The sequence below is a fragment of the Amborella trichopoda genome, chromosome 6 (genome assembly GCF_054954075.1).
Source record: "Amborella trichopoda isolate Santa Cruz 75 chromosome 6, AtrichopodaSantaCruz75HAP2 v2.0, whole genome shotgun sequence".
In the NCBI taxonomy this organism is placed as follows: Eukaryota; Viridiplantae; Streptophyta; class Magnoliopsida; order Amborellales; family Amborellaceae; genus Amborella; species Amborella trichopoda.
Window position 1 is genome coordinate 2,328,078 of NC_142341.1, and position 22,256 is coordinate 2,350,333.

General features: G+C 35.2%; 1 protein-coding gene across 1 annotated transcript; it reads right to left on the reverse strand.

Moving 5' to 3' along the window:
• Nucleotides 1-8,620: 8,620 nt before the first annotated feature.
• On the reverse strand, nt 8,621-10,520 carry LOC18434527 (uncharacterized). Its single transcript, XM_006844596.3, has 2 exons — nt 9,272-10,520; nt 8,621-8,858 (listed from the first exon to the last, which is right to left on the reverse strand). The coding sequence occupies exon 1, from the start codon at nt 10,205-10,207 to the stop codon at nt 9,320-9,322; it is 888 nt and encodes a 295-aa protein (XP_006844659.1). The 5' UTR covers nt 10,208-10,520; the 3' UTR covers nt 8,621-8,858; nt 9,272-9,319.
• Nucleotides 10,521-22,256: the final 11,736 nt, after the last annotated feature.

Genomic DNA, 22,256 nt, shown 5'->3' on the forward strand with positions numbered 1-22,256 from the left:
AGGCAAAGAAGAACTATGATGATAGAGCCGTACTTCGAATCTCACAAGAAAATGTCGGTATGGAGCTGGAAAAACCTTTAAATCGATCATTTCCACCTTGATGATTGTGAAGTTGAAAATAAATAGGTTTCACACCTTAACAATAGGGAAAGCTTTCTATGTTCTTCCTACAACATAGAATAGGGAAAGCTTTCTATGTTCTTCCTACAACATAGAATAGGGAAAGCTTTCTATGTTCTTCCTACAACATAGAAGTTTTATCCTCCTCTTACCATACAGCCATCCATTTTTTATCAAGAGAGCCATTCATTGTTTGATCTTAAATCCGGCATCTTAAAGTATTTTATTTTTAGTTTTTTTAATACAATTTTTCTGAATATGAAATGTAGTACGTGCCATCTTCTCCTTGGGGCGCACCTATAAAAAATATTAAAAATAATTTTTTGAGAAAAAATAATGATCAAAATACTTTTTGAATCTTTCAGAGGTATTTTGATCATTTTATTTTATTGAAAATATTTTTTTTTATATTTTTCATTAATGCAAGTTTAATAGAGGAATGAACGTCCAAAATTTGATGTCAAAACAGTTATAGAAAAAACTTAAAAATAAAATAGTATAGAGACATGACATTGTGATTGGAGCAATCTTAACCCTCCATTAAAAAATAGACGGTTGAACAAGGGGGAATAGAATTTTATGTTATAGAAAAAACATAGAAAGCTTTCCCCTAGAAATAATCCATCTTAGAACACTTTATCCGAATTGTCCATTTCAAGTATTTTTCAAGCCCCGAAACTTGTCCATTTCATAACATATTTCTGCATAGAGTTTTGGAGCTACCACTTGCACTGCCAAGTAGAATGGTTTTGTAGGGCATCATAAGTTCCTTCATTGTGTATCCCGATTTGTACGACATCATAAGTTTTTCCAGCATTCCGTGGCTCTTTTGATGAGGTTTTCAGGGACATCTTTACCAAATTTTGTGAAAATGCAACTATATCATAGTTATCGGGAGCGCCGCATCGATCTCGCTCTGGAATCCAGATCCTGAGCTCCGGTGCCACGATCTTGACCAGAATGTCCTTTTTTTTTTTCTATGGGATCTCATTCCCTTTTTTTAGAGATCTAGATCTGATGAGCACATGAATCTCAATGCCCACATATCGTGGTGCTCGTTCATTGGATTTGTGGATCATATTCTCTGAATCATTATGTCCTCAATTCCGGATTACTAGAGCTGTAATCCCAATTCTTTTTACTGTGTAAAAAAAAATGCACCATTGAAAAACGTTTTGGCGTTTCGGTGCTTTTTTATTTGCTTTTTGAAGATTTTCTCAATCTAACATTGAATCAATTGATTGTTTCTTGCAACACACACTCTCTTTGGCATCATCTTAAGACCATGCACCCTCTCTTTCTCTGACTTCATCTTGAGACTATGTAACTTATAAAATGACTGTAACTAAAAATGACTGATGATGCTTTTTTCTCTCCATTTCTCTCTCCTTTTTAGGCTTATGTGAGATTATACTACTAGCATGTTCCAAAAATAAAATTCAAAAAAGAGTTAAAAGAATTAATTTCATACAAAATTAATAGATGAAATTTAATTAATCCACCGACATATAGGGTTGACCGTGTGGGGATCTAGCCCTAATGACCATTGTTATAGTAAGTGCTTCCACCTACAAACAAGATGGTCTATATATTAGGTAATGAGGTGTAGAATGAACCGGATCGAGATTATGTTAGAGTCGGAACGGGCAGCAATGGTTTTTGGGAACACGAATCCACTTGTTTGGGTTGGGATCATGATTAGAAGTAGGGAGCGCGGTCCAATCAATGTGATCCCATTCCATATGGGAGTGCGATCCTCTTTTGTTTAGGATCAGGTTCTGTTCTTGATACCTCACTGGAACCCACTCTTTGAGAGCCGGACCTTTGGTCAGCCATCGGTAGCATGCTCCTGTTCCCAACCCCGGAGCCACTCTCACTCCGGGTCTGGGTAACTGAGCAAAAACCTCATCAAATAAAGAAATATTATATGCATATCCTCATTTTAAGGGCAGTTTTCCTTATTAATAAAAAAATTCCAGTCAAATAACCTCAAATTAGTGCTCAAAACCTAAAACCCACAATCAAAATGAAGTCTTTTTATTTTTGAAGAAAAATTATCCTTACTGATTTGCCTTATGATCATCTTTGATTGCACTATGCGGGGAAAAGCAAATGATTTGTCAGACAAAAATCAAACCTTTAGTAAATCTTTTGGGGAGACGTTTCTTTCATCTTTTACGAAAATTAATTCAAAATGCATCCAGGAGAACAACTATGTAACATTGGGTGCGGTTTGTATAGAGCCGAAGCTCACAACACTCAAATTAGAGCCCACCTTCAAATAGTATCAAGAAATGTAGTTTTAATATTGAATAGTTTTAAAATATATTTTTATATTTAATTATAAATTTTAAATCTTAAAAAATAGTGTAAATCGAACAGATTATGAACACTTGAAATTATTGAAAATTGACGGTCCAAAAATGCATTATAAGATGCACTATTTTCAAAATTTGAAATTATTTTTTTCTCATGTCCATGCATCTTGATGTCGAGATGATCAATTTAAGGATATTTGATCATCAAAACAACCTCTTTGAGATAGGCTCTAATTTGATTGTTTAGAGCGTAGGATCTACATAAACTTTTCCCTTTAATATTTTATGCATATTTTTAATAAGGCCACGGTTTTGGTGAGTCAGCCACTCACCTATTACCATGTCCCTTGTCTATCTAATGTCCATCATCATCATCTCTAAGATGATGGATGTAGCAAAATGTAAAATCCTATAAAAGTTAAAATGCAAAGGGTTTAAAAAAATAACATTTATATTTTTTTTAAAAAAAAAAATCTAAATCTCGACCATTGTCAAGGTTGAGATTATTGAACTCTAAAATTTTGGAATAAAAATACACTTTAAAAATATATTTTGTGAGGAGACTCCCCAAAAATAGTGCGAGTCAGCCGATTCACCAAACACTTCATTTGAATCAATTTTAGTTCCCCATCGGAGGGGGGGTCCCGATTGTGAGACAAAGGGTTTCCTATGAGTTCGGGTTGACCCAAGTTATCAGTTTAGGAGGGTTGACCCAAGTTATCGAACTGCCAGACCCGATCCTAAAATATTAACAAATAATAATCGGAATAGGGGTAACATGGATGACTTTGATCCTACTCATCATTTAATGCTTATGTGTAACTCATTGTTGTTATGTTTTCCGTTTTAGACTGTTGAACGGATGTTTAACACTCTGAGAGATGAAATCCTCATTATATGTAACTTTTCCCTTTTCTGATCAATACATATGCCTTTCATTTATGATTTTTCCACTTCTCAATGTAATAATGTTTCGTGACTTCCTAATAAAATTTTACATTTTTTTAATTTTAAGGCCGAATTGGTTTGAGTCACCGAGCTAACTCGGCCGGGCTCATGGTTTGAGTCCGGGACCGAATCCAACATTGAAAACATTCATACCAACCATATACACAGGTAGTGGACCCTGAAACTATTACCTAAACACATTGTATGCCAATCTATGTACCATGAGACAATTTTCTCTCGGCCATCAGTCACTTCAAGCTTTCTTGCAATCCATAGCCTTCTCTTGTTAATTCTATATGCATTCACCTATACATGGAAAGGTATGAATATATAGCCCTGTATCTTCGTCACATGAATTATTTAGGAAATAGGACTAAGAAACATATAATTTCAAGGGCACACAAGTGGAGCCAAAAGGCATGTCTTGCATTGATAAACAATAGGAATCTATTTTCTTTGGGAAGTTAGGAGCCCTAAATCTTTTCGTAGGTGTTAGAATAATAAAAGTGCACATCCCAACAAACTTCATACCCAATTTTTTTTTAAAAAAAATTACATCCATACCCATTTTCCCCACACCTAACCTTTTTTTTTTCCATTATACCTTCTGACGGGAATATCATGGCTCTAATAGAACAGTGACACTCCCTCCGGTCGTGTGGTGCTTCTCAATGCACCACAATATTGTGGTGCTTTGAGCATCATGGCACAATTAGTGCCGTGGGGACGCATCAACACAAATAGTGCCGCGGTGATCCTCAAAGCACAAGGGTATTTTAGGGTTCACCATCGCGGTACTATTAGTATTGTGGTGGTCCATAACACATCCTAGAACCATGATGGTTCTTTTAGGACTCTAGAACTATGACCGTGATGTGTGGAAGGTCCTTGGACAATCATGGTTTTAATAAAACCGTGATTGACATTTTTGGTTAAAAACAATAAAAAACCATTAGAGAATGGGTATGGATGTAGATTTTAAAAAATTTGGGTACGTTTCAAAATTTTCAAAAACAAGGGATATTTATGTTAATTACCCTTAAAATAATTATCAATCATTTTTTACTCTAGAAATGAATAAGACATGGCTATTTCCTCAACCTCTATTTCAAGCAACTCCTAATTCCTAGTTCTTCTATGTTTTTCTTAAGGAGTATAACAAGTTATATTACCCTACCAAGTGAATAGAGGATATGCGCGTATAATCTTATGGCAATAGTGAACAGGTATAGTGTACTCCTGTAGGAGCATACTGTACACTTCTCAAGCAAAAGATCCACTAAGGAAGATTGAGTCACTTAGGAAGATTTTTTTCTGTCAAAAACATTGGGGTCCATGATAGCGTTTAGAATCGTCTAATGAGTATCATTTAAATAAAATAATTACCCCCAAAAAGTTGGATAAAGATGGACCCTAGTATGGCTCAAGAGCAAGAGAAGGTATGGAAAAAGGAGAACATATATAGTTAGAACAAAAATTGAAGAGACTTTACTAGATAAAGAACTGTTGGATCTCAATATTCAGCAAGTGGGAGTTTCGACTGAAGAGATAAGTATGGAAATGAACAACAAACTTAAGTCTCTCTTTGACTTAAGAAGAATGGAAGAAATTTACTGGAAACAACGATCTAGATCCAAGTGGCTAAAAGAAGGAGATCGTAACAATAAGTTCTTCCATGCTATTGTCAGTGCTAGTAAAATACAGAATGATATATCGGGCATCTCCATCTTCTTGGGTGTTAGACCCTGATGATACTCAAGCTGTGGAAGGGCACTTCAAGAAGGCATTTTCCTCAGAAGTGTTTTTTACCCCGAGGATCAATAGGGTCCCTTTCAAATGCTTAACCCTTGGACTTGTTGCTCAGCTTGAGGCTGAGGTATCCCTAGAGGATCTAAAAAGAGTTGTTTTTCTTTTGCCAGGTGATAAAGCTTCAGGATTTGCTGGTTTCCCATTATTTTTCTTCCAAAATTTTTGGAGTTTAACGAATTTGGGTCTGTTGGAAATGGTGAGATTTCATGAGAAGGGGGGAGTTATTTAGCAGGGTCAATTCCACGTACATCACTTTGATTGCCAAAAAAGAAAAATGTTATTGCTGATCTTAGTGATATAAGACCCATTAGCTTGCTTACTAGCTTATATAAAATTGTGGCAAAAACTTTATACAGAATGATTAAAAGTGGTATTACCTTTGGTTGTATCAGGCCCACAATCTGCTTTCATCCAAGATATACTGATTACGGATAATGTTTTGATAGCATATGAATGTAGCCATTCTAGAGTGATTAGCCAAAATCCAGTGGTGGTTATAAAATTAGACATGGAAAATACATATAACAGAGTAGAATGAGATATTCTACTAGAAGCTACGTGGAAGATGGGGTTTGGGGGAAAATGGAGGAGTTGGATTTTTGGATGTCTCTCCTCGGCTCACTATGCTTTTTAAGGGTAATCTCATTGGTTTCTTTAGAGTATCGAGGGGTTTAAGGTAAGGTGATCCCCTAACACAATTTATTTTCACTCTATATGCTGAGTGTTTGAGTCTGATGATTAATAATATAGAGGGGAGAGGGTATTTCAAGGGTTTCGAAGTTGGGGATTCTTCGCATTTGCAATAAGCAAATGATACCTTGCTGTTTTGTGATGCATATATTATGCAAGTGACCAATATAGCCACGTTTTTCAATATTTGTGAGGTAATGATTGGATTAAAGGTCAATTTTAATAAAACGTCCTTGATTAGCATAATTTGTGAGGAAGGGGTGGTCCAAGACTTGGCAAGGGCTCTGGGCTGTAGGGGGGATAAATTCTCAATCACTTATTTAGGGCTACCAATTTCAAATAGAAGGCTAACCACGTCTACTTGGGATACTGTCCTCCACTGTGTCCAAACCAAGTTGGACCTATGAAAGCCTAAATGCCTATCTTTAGGAGGGAGGGCTACGTTGCTTCAATCATGTTTGGCTAATTTGCCCATATGTCAATCCTTCCAATGCATGCAATTGTTTGTTTAAAAAACAAAGAGGATGATGAGTGATTTTTTGTGGTTCTCATATGATGATGATAGAAAATACCATCTTTTGAGATGAGATAGTGTGTACCCAAAAAGTGGAAAGTTAAAATTGTTAATCAGGCTCTCTGTTATAAATGGTGGTGGCGAAGCCCCCTCTTGAAGGACCAGTTGTAGTTTAAAGTTTTGGTTGTAAAATATGAGATGGATAGACATGGTATGTGGTTAGGAACAAGTAGGAGAGGGTCTAGGTCTTCCTTTTAGAGACCTTGCTCTTTGTGAACCATTTATTGATAGAAGTATGAGATGGGTAGTTGGTGATGGCTCTCACATCTCCTTTTGGCACCATAAGTGGGTTGGGGACTATTCTCTGAAACTCTTGTTTCATGACTTATTCGAGAAGGTAACCAACCCGAATTGCAAGGTTGTTGATAATTGTGAAGGAGTTGGTAACCAAGTCTTCTGGAATGTGAGTTTACCATGTAGCAGATTGAATGATGAATTTATAGAGCAACTTAGTTCTCTTCTGAACTTGTTGAACGGTGCATACCGAATGCCTCGGATGATGAGGTTATATGGGAAGAAGGAAGTGATAGAGTGTTTTCAGTCAAGTTATACTACAGTTTTCTCTTTCATGGCCGGTGAAGATGGTCAATGCCATAAGTGGCAAAGATTTGGAAATGACCTATAACCTCATAAAGTTCAGATTTTCATATGGCTCGAGGTACAAGATAAGATTCTCACTGTTGATAATCTTATCAAGAAGGGTAAAATTCTTCCAAACATTTGCTTGATGTGTAAGGAAGATTTTGAATCTGGGGCTCACCTTTTCCTTCACTGTCATTTTGCTGCTAGGATGTGACATTGGTTTTTGGTCATGATGGGTATTAGCATACCTCTGCCTCAAGATGTGATCGTTATTGTAACAAACCTGTCAATACCTAGTTTGCCAAAAGTTGAAAAAGTTATTTGAATGATAGCAGGGGTGTGATTATGTGGGAAATCTGGCTGGAGCAAAATAGACGTACTTTTGAAGGGGATTGGCTCCCCTTTAAAGGGTGCTTCTCAAAATCAAGCATTCCTTATTGTGTTGGTTGGTTGCAACAAATGAAGGATGGAGTTTACCAGAAGTGGATGTTATGATTCAACTCCACAATTTAATCTCTTTGGGTTCGACTCGATACAGGCCTAGGATTGCTTGGTGTTCACTTCCCCTTAATGTCCTTAATTTAAATTTTGACGTATGCTCACAAGGCCTAGGACTGCTTGGTGTTCACTTCCCCTTAATGCCCTTAATTTAAATTTTGACGTAAGCTCATAAGGTAACCCTGGGAAGGCAGGTATTGGGGGAGTGGTTCTTGACTCCAATGGTCTAGTCTGTCTCTCATTTGCAGGTTCGAAGAAGCCACTGCTAACTTTGTTGAAATGGCAGCTCTTCCACAAGGTTTAAAACTACTTCAATCCAATTTTGTGGGTAGAACTTGTATAATTGAGGGGGACTCGTAGAATGTTATTAAGTGGTGCAAGAAGGAGATAAGGGTTCCCTGGGAACTCAAATATCTCTAGCTTCAAATTCTCGAGCCGGTGATAAGTGTTCCTGCTACTTTTCATCATGTTTTTAGGGAAGCTAACGGCTTCACTGATTTCTTAGCCAAAGGGGTAGCGGCGCTACCTTCACTTTCAATTTTGAATGATATTATCCCGTTGGGTATCCTTTTTATATAATTTATGCTCTTTGTCAGAAAAAAAAAAAAGTTGAATCTTGAATTCCTATATATCCGACTATCTAAAATTGTATGGTCTTTACTCAATTTTGGAAAGTTATTTTTTAAGTACATATATAATGTATGCGATTTAAGAAGACCTTAAACTCTCTTATCCCGTCCCATGCCCGAGTAAAAGGGCTGGATTATGTTAGGTAGGCAGTCAGCATAAAACTCTGTTCAAACTTATCATCATATACAATGTATATGATATTTCTATTCTTTTCTTTTTTCCTTTTTTTTCCTTCTTGTTTTGTCTTCTTTGAAGTTCTTTGCCCCAAATATTGAGGTAGTACGGCTAGATACGATTTTACTTGAGGTAGTGAATGCACACGATGCTCCTGGGGGAGCATAAAACCATTGGCAATATTTGCAACATGGTCATAATACCACCAAATATCAGTCCAAAGCAAGAAGCAAACACACAATGTGATGACCAACTTTAAAGTAAAACACGACTCACAAGAAAGAAAACACTACTTTGCCTACACTTTAATTAAGCTCTCTAATATTCTAAATATAGAAGTTTGCAAGAAACAAGGGGTACACAAAAGTAGCTAAAATGTAACACAAATAAAAGCTTGAAAGTAAAAAAAAAACATGGGGCTCCTTAAATTTTACAGCTTTGCCTAACCCTTTATGGTAGCTGTGCGAAACCTCATAGGGATTCCTTAAACATTCCATGCATCGGAAAAGTGGCACCTGCAAGAGATGGAACAGAGCTTTGGTCAGTGTGAATCTGAATCAGCCTGTGGAAAGAGATCCCCATCTGATGTGACCAAACTATTATTGCATTGAATCTCCAAACCCAAAAGGCTTCTCTCTCTCCCCCAAAAACTAAAGTCGTATCTTTTTCCATTTCTCTGATTAAAAGAGAAGAGAAGAAGTTTCTCTCTGTGTTACCAAAAAGGGAGAAACCTAGCTTCTATCTGCAGAGGAAAGAAACCATTGTCTCCTCTCTCTAGCTTCTATCTCTAACCAAGAAAGCTCCTCTCTCTCTCTCTCTCTCTCTCTCTCTCTCTCTCTCTCTCACACACACACACACACACACGCACACAACAAATTGTTAAAAGTTTAAAACAAAAGAAAGAACCATTTTCCCTTTGGACCCTCACTCAAAAGATGAAGACAAATCCAGCTCTCTTCCTCTATTTCTTGGTGTTTTAGTAGAAAAGGTAAGAACCAATGTCAATGGCTTCTGTAGGAGCAGGCATAGAACAGGACTGGGTATCAGGGACCTGAGGCATGCACCCCAACAAGGGACTGTTCATGAAAGAATCATAGCCACCATTATAGCCCATGCATTGGCTACTGGTCATTGAAGAATCAACTCCAATCTCTTCACTAAAACCACTCTGAAAATAAGAATCAGCCCACAAACCAAACTCCACTTCTTCACACATTGCGTTTTGGACAGAGGAAATGGATTGAGAAGTAACCCCACCACTGCCACTCTCCAAAACAGAGCTCAACAACCCATCTGACTCCGTTTTAAAGGTGGGTAATTGGGGTTCTAAATTCCCTGAAGTTTCGGAACCCGAAGAAGCTGGGTTTGAGCACGAAAACCCAGTATTCAGATTCTGAAATTGAAGAAAATCAAAGGAGAAAGGAGCTTCTGAGGATTGGTTTTGGTGCTGGTTCAAAAATGGGGTATTAGCAGGGGTTATCATGGAAGCCATTAAAAGGCTTTTCTTGAGGTTTTCTGAGTCATCAGGGGATATAATGGAGGTTAAAGAAGAACCATGAGGCATATCTGAATACATGAAATTGGTTCTTGCTTTTAGCCCTTTCATTGATCTTGCTGCTCTATCATAGGCTAAGGCTGCCTCCTCAGCTGTGTCAAAGGTTCCAAGCCAATGCCTTTCTTTAGTGGATGGGTCTCTTATTTCAGCTGCATATCTCCCCCAAGGCCGTCTCCTCACACCAAGAAACCTCCCTGGTTCTTGATTTCTTCTTCTGGTTCTTTTCTCTTGTGATGAGGATGCTGATGATGATGAAGATGATGATGGGGAGTAAGATGGTGGTGGATATGCATGGTTTTGGAAATCCATGAATGCAGAGAGAGAGAGGTTGGTTATTTTTCTTGTGTTTGATGTAGGGAGGGATTGAAGGCAAAGAAGAGAAGGGAGATAAACAGAGGGAGAGAGAAAAGTTGGATTATGTTTCTTGGCTGAAGCTGAAGATTTGTAAGGAAGAATAGGGTTTGTTTATGGGGTATTTATGGAGAGGTTAGGAGGTTAGTGAGAGTGATAGGCTTAAAAGATGTATCAATGTATAAACTGATATGATCACTATTTATTTTTACTTAATTATATGAACAATTGTCTTTTCAGGAGAAATATAACAAAAAATATAACAAAAAATAGAGAATTGTTAATTTTGGTAGTAATTTATGCAAGTTGGGAGAGCTGTACATCTTCTCTTTTGGCTTCATGTCTTCATCTCCTTCTTAAGTTCTTGCGATTTCCAAGGTAGAGTGACTTTAAGTCAAAATTCCGTATGCTCTACATGGTTTTTTTTTTTTTATTATTCTTCTCACACATTGAAAAGGCATGGGCATTATAGTCAATATTCAAGAGTATTTGTTTTAAAATAGCAGGTAAGAGGAAGGTCAATTTGGTAATTGTGCACATGAAAGTTTGTGCTTGGAAGCTCTACATGGGCCATCCATTTGTATAAGCAGGGAGTTCAAGAGAGTGTTGGCTTGTGAAAGATCAGGCTTTGATTGGATGTTGTGTAAATTTGAAATTGAAGGGAAGCTTATGTTGAGAGTTGCATGTATATCTGAAAAAATTCAATGTTTTCATGACTCTATGTAAGAATTGAGGAATAGGCATAATGAGAATGCAGGAAAAAGGTGTATGCAAGACTAGAAAATGCCGATTATCTCGACTACGATAATTATGGTCTTTTTTTTTTCTTTTTTTTTTTTTTTTTGAGAAATTTCGGTGTGGAAGAGATGCCCAAACCTATTTTTAAAATAGTTTAGCAGTTAATTTTTTGAAGGTGTTAGTGAGGTAGTGTCAATGGGAATGAAAGCCACAACATGGTGACTAGGGTGTAGGGATGCTACCACTACGACCTCAGCCCCTTTCCCAGACAATTATGGCCTTTGTAACCTATTTTTTGGACTTTCATTTCAAGTGTCCATTGATATGTATCACTTTGGAGCTTCAAATTCTATTACGGCAAAAAATAGATTTGCAAGTCATCATAAAGATTTTGCTTGAACTAGGCAATGAGGTGCGGATTTACCAAATATCATAAAGCCGTAGCCATACAAGAACAATACCCTATATATTATATGGGATTATATACAATGAGATCAGTAACCTTTGATATAGGGAGCTCATAGTTACTTGTGACCATCTAATGTGGAATCTGATAGCTTGGGTGAGTCACAAAGCTCGAAAAAATTTCTTTTGAATTTTGAACTTTGTCAATAAAATAAATGTAGTCATCCAATTTTACATCCAATAGTCAAGATTAATTGTGACCAGCTTGTATCAAAAGTAAATGGTCTCATTATGTACTTTCCAATATTATATTGCAACGTACATTTGTGGGTGTAGAAAGCTGACCAATAGAATAGTAAATAACCAATGGCACAAATTGAATAATTAAGAAATGTAAGATCACCGTTACACGTTGATTTTTTTTTTTATGTAAAAGCAGGTGTAATGGACCTGAAAATTTGCACACATTGTGCCTTATCTCGATACTCAAAAAAAAAAAAAAAAAAAAAAAAAACTAGAAAAGGAAAGAAAGGGGGATATACACAAAAAAATGTGACACAAAAGATATAAGTTGTCCGCCCCTCTTCTTCTTCAAAACGGTAGTTGGCTGGTTGGCCCACCTTGTCCTCATCGACTCAACATTAAAAAAGTAGCGCTTGGGCCACAAAATGTCACCCAAGAGATGGACTAGGGTGGGGCCACCATGGCCCTATAGCTGGGCTAGGCATAACCATATTTCTCTTATTTTTTTCTTTTTTTCTCTAAGTCTACTAGGCCCGGTCCGGACACAACTAGGGCCTCCTTAGCTAGGTCCAAGCCAGGCCGGTGATATAAGGGCTAGGGTAAGGGCCGGCCCGATCTATTGCTAGCTCTAATCTAGATAGGAGTATAGTGAAAGATTGGGCATCATTACATGAATCATCTTCCGCTCTAATTTGACAGTCTACATTAAGTTTTTTTGAAGGGAAAGCTTTGTATGTTCCTCGTAAAGCATAGAAGTTCTATCTTCCCCCTTATCCAACCGTTCATTTTTTAATGGAGGGTTAAGATTGTCCCAATCACAAGGTCACGTCTCTACACTTTTTTATTTTTACTTTTTTTCTATAAACTATTTTGACACCAAATTTTGGACATTCATTCCTCTATTAAACTCACACTAAATAAAAATATATAAAAAAAATATTTTCAACAAAATAAGATGACCAAATACCCCTGAAAGATTCAAGGGGTATTTTGGTTATTATATTTTATCAAAAAATTAATGTTAATATTTTTTATAGGTGCGCCCCAATGAGAAGATGGCACGTACCAAATTTTATGTTCAAAAAATTTGTATTAAAAAAACTAAAAATAAAATATTTTGAGACGTCGAATCTAAGATCAAACGATAAGTGACTCTCTTGATAAAAAACAGACGGCTGGATAGTAAGGGGAAGATAGAGTTTCTATGTTGTAGGGGAAATATAGAAAGCTTTCCCTTTTCTGAATACATTCTATAGTAAGTTATAAGGATGTAATTAGGGTTTCCAAAGATGGAATCCTCCATTTTAGTCTCTCTCACCAAAATTCAATCCATGCTGCCTTTCCCTTTTTACAATGTGGTTCGCTTTCCAAATATAATCAAAATGCCCTCCATCTGTCCACCAAAAGCCTTGGGAAAAACTAAGTTTTGTGGCTTTTGGGGGATAAAAGGGATGCCCAATTTAGCTCAAAGACAATCCATCTATTGATTCCCATTATTTTAAGGCTCAGCATCTATCTTTTACCAGCATGAACTCAAAAGTTTTAGGGACCAAACCTTAGGAACATGGTCATGCTTGAATAAAAACGTAATAAAACCTTGAGAGACCACCATGCGGGCCCACCATTATCATAGTTAAGGCTAGTGCCCCTGAAAGATTGACTGAACAATAAAATAATGCCAAATAAGTTCTTGTTGGGTGTGCTAAAAAATGAAGGCCCTTAATCAAAAGTATTGGGATTTGCAAATAAGATTGGTTTTGTCTCCTCTATCCTCACTTTGTGTGTAATTATTGGAGCTTTGTCTTGTCAAGGTTTTTACCCATTTTTTCAATGGTCAATGATTCCAAATACCATCCCCCAAGGCTTCTTATATACCTAAACTTTACATATTTCTATGGGGACTTTGTCTTAGTTGCTTCCAAGTGCTATATAGACAGCCCTGAAAGTCTAGAAGTGGGACCCACTAGTACACGCCCTTATCGGATGGTCCAAATTCAAATAATTGGCATGCATGGTTTAGATTCATTAAGGCATGATAGCTTATATATATATATATATATATTATTATTATTATTATTTAATGTTTTCTCTATCAAAATATTTTCACAATTTTTATGCATGGATGAGGGTTTTATAAGACCTAGGCTTTATGAAAACAAAATAAAGCCTCACCTCAAATCCTCATATGGAGAGTATTTTCAACGACCAAATATCTATGATGGCCCTAAAATCAATTTCTAACACCAACAATAAAATTAGAAACTCAAAAAATGGTACATATCTTGCGGATCTGTGAAAACTTATTTTTAAAGTTGAATAGATCGTCTAGATAATTTGTTATAGTGTACACTATTTTTAGACCTTTAAATCCCATTTTTTTTCACAACCATAATGTTCGAGTCGTGATGATCAATGTAAAGTTTTTCCAATGTTTGACTTGCAATTTTCGATGAGTTATGAGGTGAGGATTTATTTATTTTGATAGGGCCACAACCGTTTGTTAAATGAAGTAGATCTTATCTCATTTGAAAGGATGGTTTTGTTGAGTAAAATTATGTCTTGAATTTGGTATAACCTAATATCTTATTTTGACCTTGGTTAAGAGGCTGAAGCCTCCAACTTGAAATATATGGGGCTTGCGTTGGGGTTTTTTTATATATGCGTAAATTTGATTTTAATTTAGACTTGGAGACTTTTTTTTTTAATAGGAATTCTCTAATTTTATTAGAAGGAAATTACAATATAAGAGACAATTCAGTATCACCCCCTTAGCCAAAAAATCTGCCAACTAATTGTCTCCTTAATAAACATGAAAAAAAAAAAAAAAAAAAGAAGAAGGAAAAAGGCCTACATAAGTACAACAGGTGCAGCAAAACAAATCTGAACTCCTAAATCACCTTCTGCTCCCCCTTGCACACCTTTTACAAGGTATTTATATGTTTATGTGGCTCATATAAGGAATTCTTGAGAGAAAGTTGTCTACTACTTTTTAGGGTTATGATAATGAGACTATTGATCATCTTCGCCTGAGATATTATCACGTTAGTGACTAACCATATAAATCTTTTGTATTATTCTTTGCTATTTTTCTACAATCTATTAATTGTTTGCATCCAATTAGGTTTCTATATAATATGTTTAGATTCAATAATCAGAAGTGCCTTTAATGATATGGAGCCCTCATTATGACAACTATTTCATTTTGTACTACAACTATGGAAAAACCCCATCAATCCATATAAAACCCATTAATTATTTATCTAGGAAATAGGGATAGGTGGCCCCTATATGGCACAAAATTGGGTTACAATGAGAAGGTATCATTGTTAGTCAGGTTACACAGTAAAAGAACATGAGCCCAATTTTGCGAGTGTGGTTTCTAATCTCTTTTTCCATGTGGGAGCATTGGTTGTGTAATATTTTATATTATTTTTAAGTATTATTTTCTTATCACAACATATGAAAAGGGAAGAGCATGAAGTACCAAAACATATAACCCTTATAAAACTAATAAACAAAATTCCCATGAATCATGACTCACTCCTTTAAAGCATGAATCCGGAATTCCATGGAAAGGTTCAAAATGAAAGGAAATTTATAGTTGAATTTTGAGTTATAGTTTCCTATTCCATTAGTAAATTATAATATTTAACAACATCGGTCTTTTAAATATGATGGAAAGCTCACAAATATTCCATTACCTTTAGCACATTTGACTCAAATAGACAGCATCTTTGATCCTTGTGAAGCACTATGACTCTTACTCATCCTCGTATTTATTTTGAGGGTGTGGTTTGTATTAGGCTGAGTTCCTAAACAATCAAAGTAGGACGCACTTTCAAATAGTATCGAAATATGTTGTTTTAGTATCATAAATCTTTATGTGGGCTTGAAAATTTATTTCAGCTTTAATTAGAAAATTTAAAGTTAAAAAATGGTGTAGCTTGAGCAATAGATGAACACTTGAAAATCATGAAAATTGATGGTCTAGATAATACATTACAAAATGTATTATTTTCTAAAATTTGAAATCTATTTTTTTCTGTTCTCTATACTTTTTGAGGTCGAGATGATCAAATTGAGAGTTTTTCACCATTTCTAACGAATTTTTGAGGTGTGCCTTAATTTGATTGTTTAGGGCCACACCTTATCTAAACTTTTTCCTTATTTTGTTAGGGAAAATTGTTTCATGCAAGCTGGACCGCATTTCTACAATATGTTGTCCAAAGTTATAAAGCATCCATCATAAAGATGGATGCAAATAGGTGGTCCATCCGAAAACAATTGTAATTATTGGTCCAAATGTTTTTTTAATATAATTATTATTTTTAGTTTAAAAAAAAAACAAAGTTTCCTATTCATGATCTCAATGTTAAATATTATATATTTTCTAAAAATTAGTATCAAATTATATTTAAAAATATATTTATTATCAAGCCCGCATTTCTACAATATGCGAGCTGGCTGCATAGAAACCGTGTCCTTTTGTTAGGGAAGGAAGGAATCTCTCACTCTAAATTTCATAATAATTAAAATGGTGGTCTTCCACTAAATGGTATTAGGTTCATGTAGTTGGGGTCACGTGCGTGGCATGAACATCTTATAAAACAAAAAGGGCCCATAGGCATCATTTGATTGTAAAGAATAGTAGAAAAATCTAAATAAAGAAAGTTGAACAAACAGTGAAGGCATCATAAGATAACATGACAAATATTAAATAAATAGACCTTTTTATGCCAGGGAAGTATATTTTGGTTATGCCAGGGAAGTATATTTTGGTTATAGCATAATCTGCAAAAAGTTTTTCCATTGAGGATACGAGTATATAGATTGTAAAAAGAAGTGAATTGGATTAGGGCATGGTTATCAAAATTGGACCGAACCAATCTGACTGCCGACTGGTGCTTTAATTAGTCTGGTTCAGAATAAAAGTCAAATTGGTTAAAAAACGAGTCAAAACTAGGGTTTGACCAGCTTTCAGCAGTCCGATCGAAGTGGGTAAATTTTTTCTAATACATTTCATATTTTTAATATTTTAAAGCCTGATCTTGCCAGTTCGACCAATGGTTGGATTGATTTTAATTAGACTAAACCCTTCACTAGTTTGACACCCGATCTTATTCTGATAACACTGAATTATCTTGATTTTGATTATCCAAACACTTAAATCTAATTGTTTGAAAAATGTATGGCCTTTATACGATTTTACTACCTGAAACTTTTATGCAGCTTTGAAGCAAATGTAAAATTGGCTCATGTGAGATCACATAATTTTGTCCCACAATTTGAGAGAGAGTGAGAAAAAGATGCACACTCTTTGTTTTTTGAGAGAGAGTGAGAAAAAGATGCACACTCTTTTGTTTTTTGAGAGAGAGTGAGAAAAAGATGCACACTCTTTGTTTTTTTGGGTAATTCAGAAGCAAAACAAGCTCCTACCCATTTTTTTTTCAAATAGTTTAAGAAATAGTTTTTTAAAAGTGTTAGTGGGGTGATATCAGTGGAAATAGAAACCATAATATAATGATTAGAGTGTAGAGGTGCTACCACCAAGACCCCAGCCCCTTTCTCGAGAGAGATGCACATTCTATGTACCCTTTTAGAGAAACATTGAAGCATCTATGAATTAAAGCCCTTCAGTTTTCATGTTCTCGGGAGTTTTTCTTTTCTATGGCCATTGCTTTAAATAGAACCAAGTATTTGGGAAATTAAAAAACAAACTAGAGCAAGTAATTCTTTTTCTTTTGTTTAGAGAGTATTTTCAATATTTATTTTAGGTAAATTTATCAAAATACAACTAACTTTTCAACAATTTATAACTTTTCTTTTATTTTAAGTTATACGCGATCATCTGTATTTTGATGGGTATTTTGAAATTAAATTACGAGATATAGTTAAAAAGTTAAATAATTGATCTCTTATATGAATTTTGATAAACTTCCCTTTACTTTATAACCTGAACTTAATCCTCCTCAGCCTAACCTCCACAACAAATTATTTCAAAAAACAAAGGGACATTATTAGATATGTCGTATAAAGTTCTCTATATTTCAGATGTACCAAAATTTCCCATTTAATACACCCACACCTATGTTGGGTGAGTGTAGCCATTAAAGGCCCTATGAGTGCTTGTAAAATGAAATGATATAGCAGAACATGAATTCAATAAGAGTATGGTCCCTCGTGTACCATATTAAGCAAACGATGTTTGTTGATATCGGATTGAACTTGACGTGTTAGGCCAGTCGGTTGGGAAAAACCTATGTTACCTGGCCATAGAAAACTATCTGATAAGGGTTTTAATAGGTCATCCCTTGATGAGGTCGGAGTATGCCTGGATGAGTAAGCCAAGGGACTATGTGACCCTTCTGAGTAATGGTAGTCTTCAAAGACGGGGCCAAAGCCTCATCCACGAGCCATCACATGACATGTATAATAATAGCCGTTTCGAAAAAGCGAACCACCTTTTAGGGTGAAGCTTATGCATGTGCAAGAGATATACCCCTATGTGTCATAGGAGCTGTGGTCGTATCAAGTCTAAGTGACATTGGTACGTCTCTAGGGAAGAACTTGAAATCCATAAACTCGGATTAGTACCCCTCAGCTAATTGGCCAGATTTTAGTGAGCCACTAATGAGCCCCTGCATGGACTGTGGGTCATGAGAAACACTAGGTCGATTTGATAATGCAAGTGTAGACCGTAATCCAAAATTGAAGATGGCGTGCCACAACGTTTATTTATTTAATTCATAAACCATATGGATCATTTTCCCATCTAATGATTTTAATTATGTTTGTTTTAATGATATATGATTTTTAGAATTATTAGTTGAATTTTTCTAGATCTCTAGATATTTTATTTATCAAATTTGGATTTATAAAAATAGGGATATTGATTTTAAATTGATTTAAATATTCAAATTTGATTTTATGAAATTTTAAAAATCATATAATTAATTTTAATATTGCATGGGATGCCCAATATGTTAATGGGCCCACTATTGCATGTGGGTGAGGCCTATGAAGTACCCCCTAGAGTGGCACACCCCCCCCCCCCTTCCATGAAACTTTCCTTGTGTTAGTTGAAGCTTTGGCTTGAAGAGAAAACTTTGAAGTGTTTTGGAAAGATTTTGCCTTGAAGAAACTTTCATAGGATTTTTGAAAAATATGAGAAGGCTTGTGTATAATTTTGGTCAGCACTATATTATGAATAAAATTATTTTATTTAATTTTTATTGATGGAAAAATGGTTTAGGAATGGGGAATAAAGGTTCTAGCACCTTTCATAATGTTGGTGACCCATTTTTAGAATGGATGTCTCAAATCTCTTATCCCATAAGTTACCCAAGATCAATGGTTCATATTCAAGCTCACAAGACGAAGCAAGATAAGCTAAACCTTAAAGAGCCCTAATTTTGTTCAAAGCCTCTAAAAAAAGATTGTCTATCTCCAAAATCTCTATATCTTATCACTTACACCTAATCTCATCTCTCTCTCTCATATCCCACAAAGGGGCACGCCCCACTTAGAATTTCTCTCTTTCTTAAAAAAGTTTCACTCCCTCTCAAGAGACCTAAAGGGGTACACCCCACTCTCTCATCTTTGATACGTCTCTCATGATAGTTCTTTCAACCCTCTCAACCCTCTCATAATTGCTCATCTCTCATTGGGGTTTTAGATTATATGGTTGTGGTAGAAAAGAGAAGTATTTTATCAAACTAAGTTGCTAAGGGGATTGGGTTTGAGATTTGTGATAAATGAGTTCATAGTTCTATTAGAGGGCTTGACCTAAACTTGTTTTCGCAGTTGAGATTGAAAGTTGATCGTTGATCTCGCACAATCGAATGGTGGTGACTCGGTTTGGGGTGTAATAAGTCCGGTTGAGGTAATATCCGACACGCTCTTTTTGTTTCTTGTCATATTTAATAATAGGAAAATTACATACATATTTGTTATAGTTTCCGTTATTACGGCTCTACCAAATAGTTTTCGTTATTACCATCGTTATTACCACTGTGTCTATTTTTTTCATGTTAGAACGGAATTTTTTTAAAAAAGACGACTTTAGCCTTTTTTCGGTTGTTGAACAACCGAATTCAAAGTATTTCTAGTTGTTCAACAACAAAAAACGGGGCCAATTTTAGTTTTTGAATAACGAAAAATTTTAAATTTTCGTTTCTTTAAGAACCGAAATTTCTTTTCTCTTGTGGGTCTGCGTATCCTCTCTCTACCTCTCTCCGCACATTACATAGGTAAAAATGATTGTTTTTTAAACTCTCTCTCCCCCCTTCACTCAGCCTTTTTTTTATAAGTTCATAATCCTTGAGATTTCTACTAAATTTAGGGGCTCAAACGAGTTGTTCCCCTGTAGAGAGAGAATACGCAACAAGATTTCTCCAAATCTTCTAATCTCATAGTCCCTAAGATTTATGCTAAACTTAGGGGCTCAAACTAGTTGTTCCCCTTGATTTTATCGGATAACTATCACTTCAGAGAGGTAGAGAAAATACGCCACACGAGAGCGAAAACAGTTTTCGGTTCTTCAAGAACCGAAAATTTTAAATTTTCTGCTCTTCAAGAACCAAAATTAGTGTATTTTTGGTTGTTGAACAATCGAAAATACTTTGAACTCGGTTGTTCAACAACCGAAAAAGGGTAAAATATTCTTTTTTTTTTAATTTCCTTTTGACATAAAAAAAATGGACATAGTGGTAATAACTAAAACTATTTGGTAGAGCCGTAATAACGGAAACTATAACGAATATGTATGTAATTTTTCCATAATTACAAGTGTGGTCTATAATCCATAGTTGAATGTGGAGTGCCCTATGATTGTTGACTTCTAAACCATATGGATCATTTACCCGTCAAATTAATTTAATTGTGTTTGTTTTATGATGGAAATTATTTTAGAATTATTATTTGAATTTTTATGAACCCTTGGATATTTTATTTAAAATTTTTGAATTTATAAAATTAAAGATATTGATTTTACAATTGTTTAAATATTCAAATAATATTCTAAAATCTTTTTATTAATTTTAAATATATAAAAACTATCATAGGGGCTCATTTTGTACATGGGCCCATCATATTTCTAGAAGGTGGGGCCCATAAGTACCTTCCTTGGGTGGCACGCCCCACCTTTATTCTCTTTCTTATTGTTTGGTGATATGGCATGTGGCCATATGGTTGGAAGATATTTACTAAATATTGACTTGATACATCTTTGAAAGATTTTGTCGAAAGATTGAGTAGACTTGTGCTATTTTATAGTATGCACAATATTTTGATTAGATTTAATTTATTTAATTTCTATTGATGGAAAAATGGTTTAAGAAAAGGGGATAATGGTTCATGCACCTTTCATAATATTTATGGCTCATCTATGAAATGGATGGCTCAAATCTCTCACCCTACAAGTTCTCCAAAATCAATGGTTCATATTCAATTTCACAAGAAGAAGTAAGCTAAAGAAAACCCTAAGAAACCCTAATCTTATTCAAAGCTTATAAAAAGATATTGTCTTTACCTAAAAGTCTCTGCACCTTATCCCTTATACTTGATTCTCATATTTCTCTCTCATATCTTACAAAGGGTACGCCCCACTTAGAATTTCTCTCTCTCTCTTAAGAAAAACTAATCTCTCACATGAAAGCCAAAGGGAGCACGCACCACTCTCTCATCTTTGATCTCTCTCCTACATTGTGAAAGAACAAAAAGGTTTAGGTTATGGAATTCTTCTCTCTTTTATCTCTCAACTATAGATTTATAGGTTATGGAGTTCTTCTTTTTCTTATCTCTCAACTATGGATTTATTACTGGGGTTTTAGGGTTTAGCAAAAATATAATTCACCTCTCTTAAACTAGGTTGTTAAGAGAATTCATCTAGGGTTTGATTTTGTGATCAAAGGGGTTCATGTTCTATTGATGTGACTTGGCCTAAACTTTCTTTAGACTGATCATTGATCCCGCGTCATCGAATGGTGGTGGCGGTTGCGGTAATCTCTGATACTCTTCATTTTGTTTATTGCAATCTTATATTTTATTCTCAAGTATAGTGCATAGTTGGTTCAATGGCATCAAGTTGGTAAGATCTTGATTTTATTGTTATGTTGATTTATTTGAAATTTATATTATTGTAACTCATGCCAAAAGAAAAGGGTGAAGAAAAAAAAACAATTGTATTCTCCAGTAAAAGATCACATAAGTCTTTCTTTCACTTTTATTAAAAGGTAAAAACATTTCAAATTTGGCTAAGCGATCAGCTGCATCTTTGACCTCTCGGTAGACATGAAAGACGGAAACCCGAAGCCTAGGGGACGAGCAAATTTCATAGATCTTTAGCCAAAAAAAAAACAAAAACATGAAGGGACTATGGAATCTTTTACTCTTTACCCCGATTCCTTCACATCCAAGTTATTTCTAGACCTCAAGCAATTATCATTCTTCTTCTTATCTCTTTCTGTTTTTCCTTACATTTATATTTACATCTATATTTATATTTATATTTTTGTTATTGTTTTTATTTTAAACATTTAGAAATAGACCTCAAGATTAAGGGTGGTAGATTGTACCGGTCAACAAGATAGAGCTTGGGCTTTGGCCACAAAATTTGGTCTGG

What these genes read in the sequence shown, in the direction of transcription:
- LOC18434527 (XM_006844596.3), bottom strand. Translation starts at nt 10,207, where the DNA reads ATGGATTTCCAAAACCATGCATATCCACCACCATCTTACTCCCCATCA.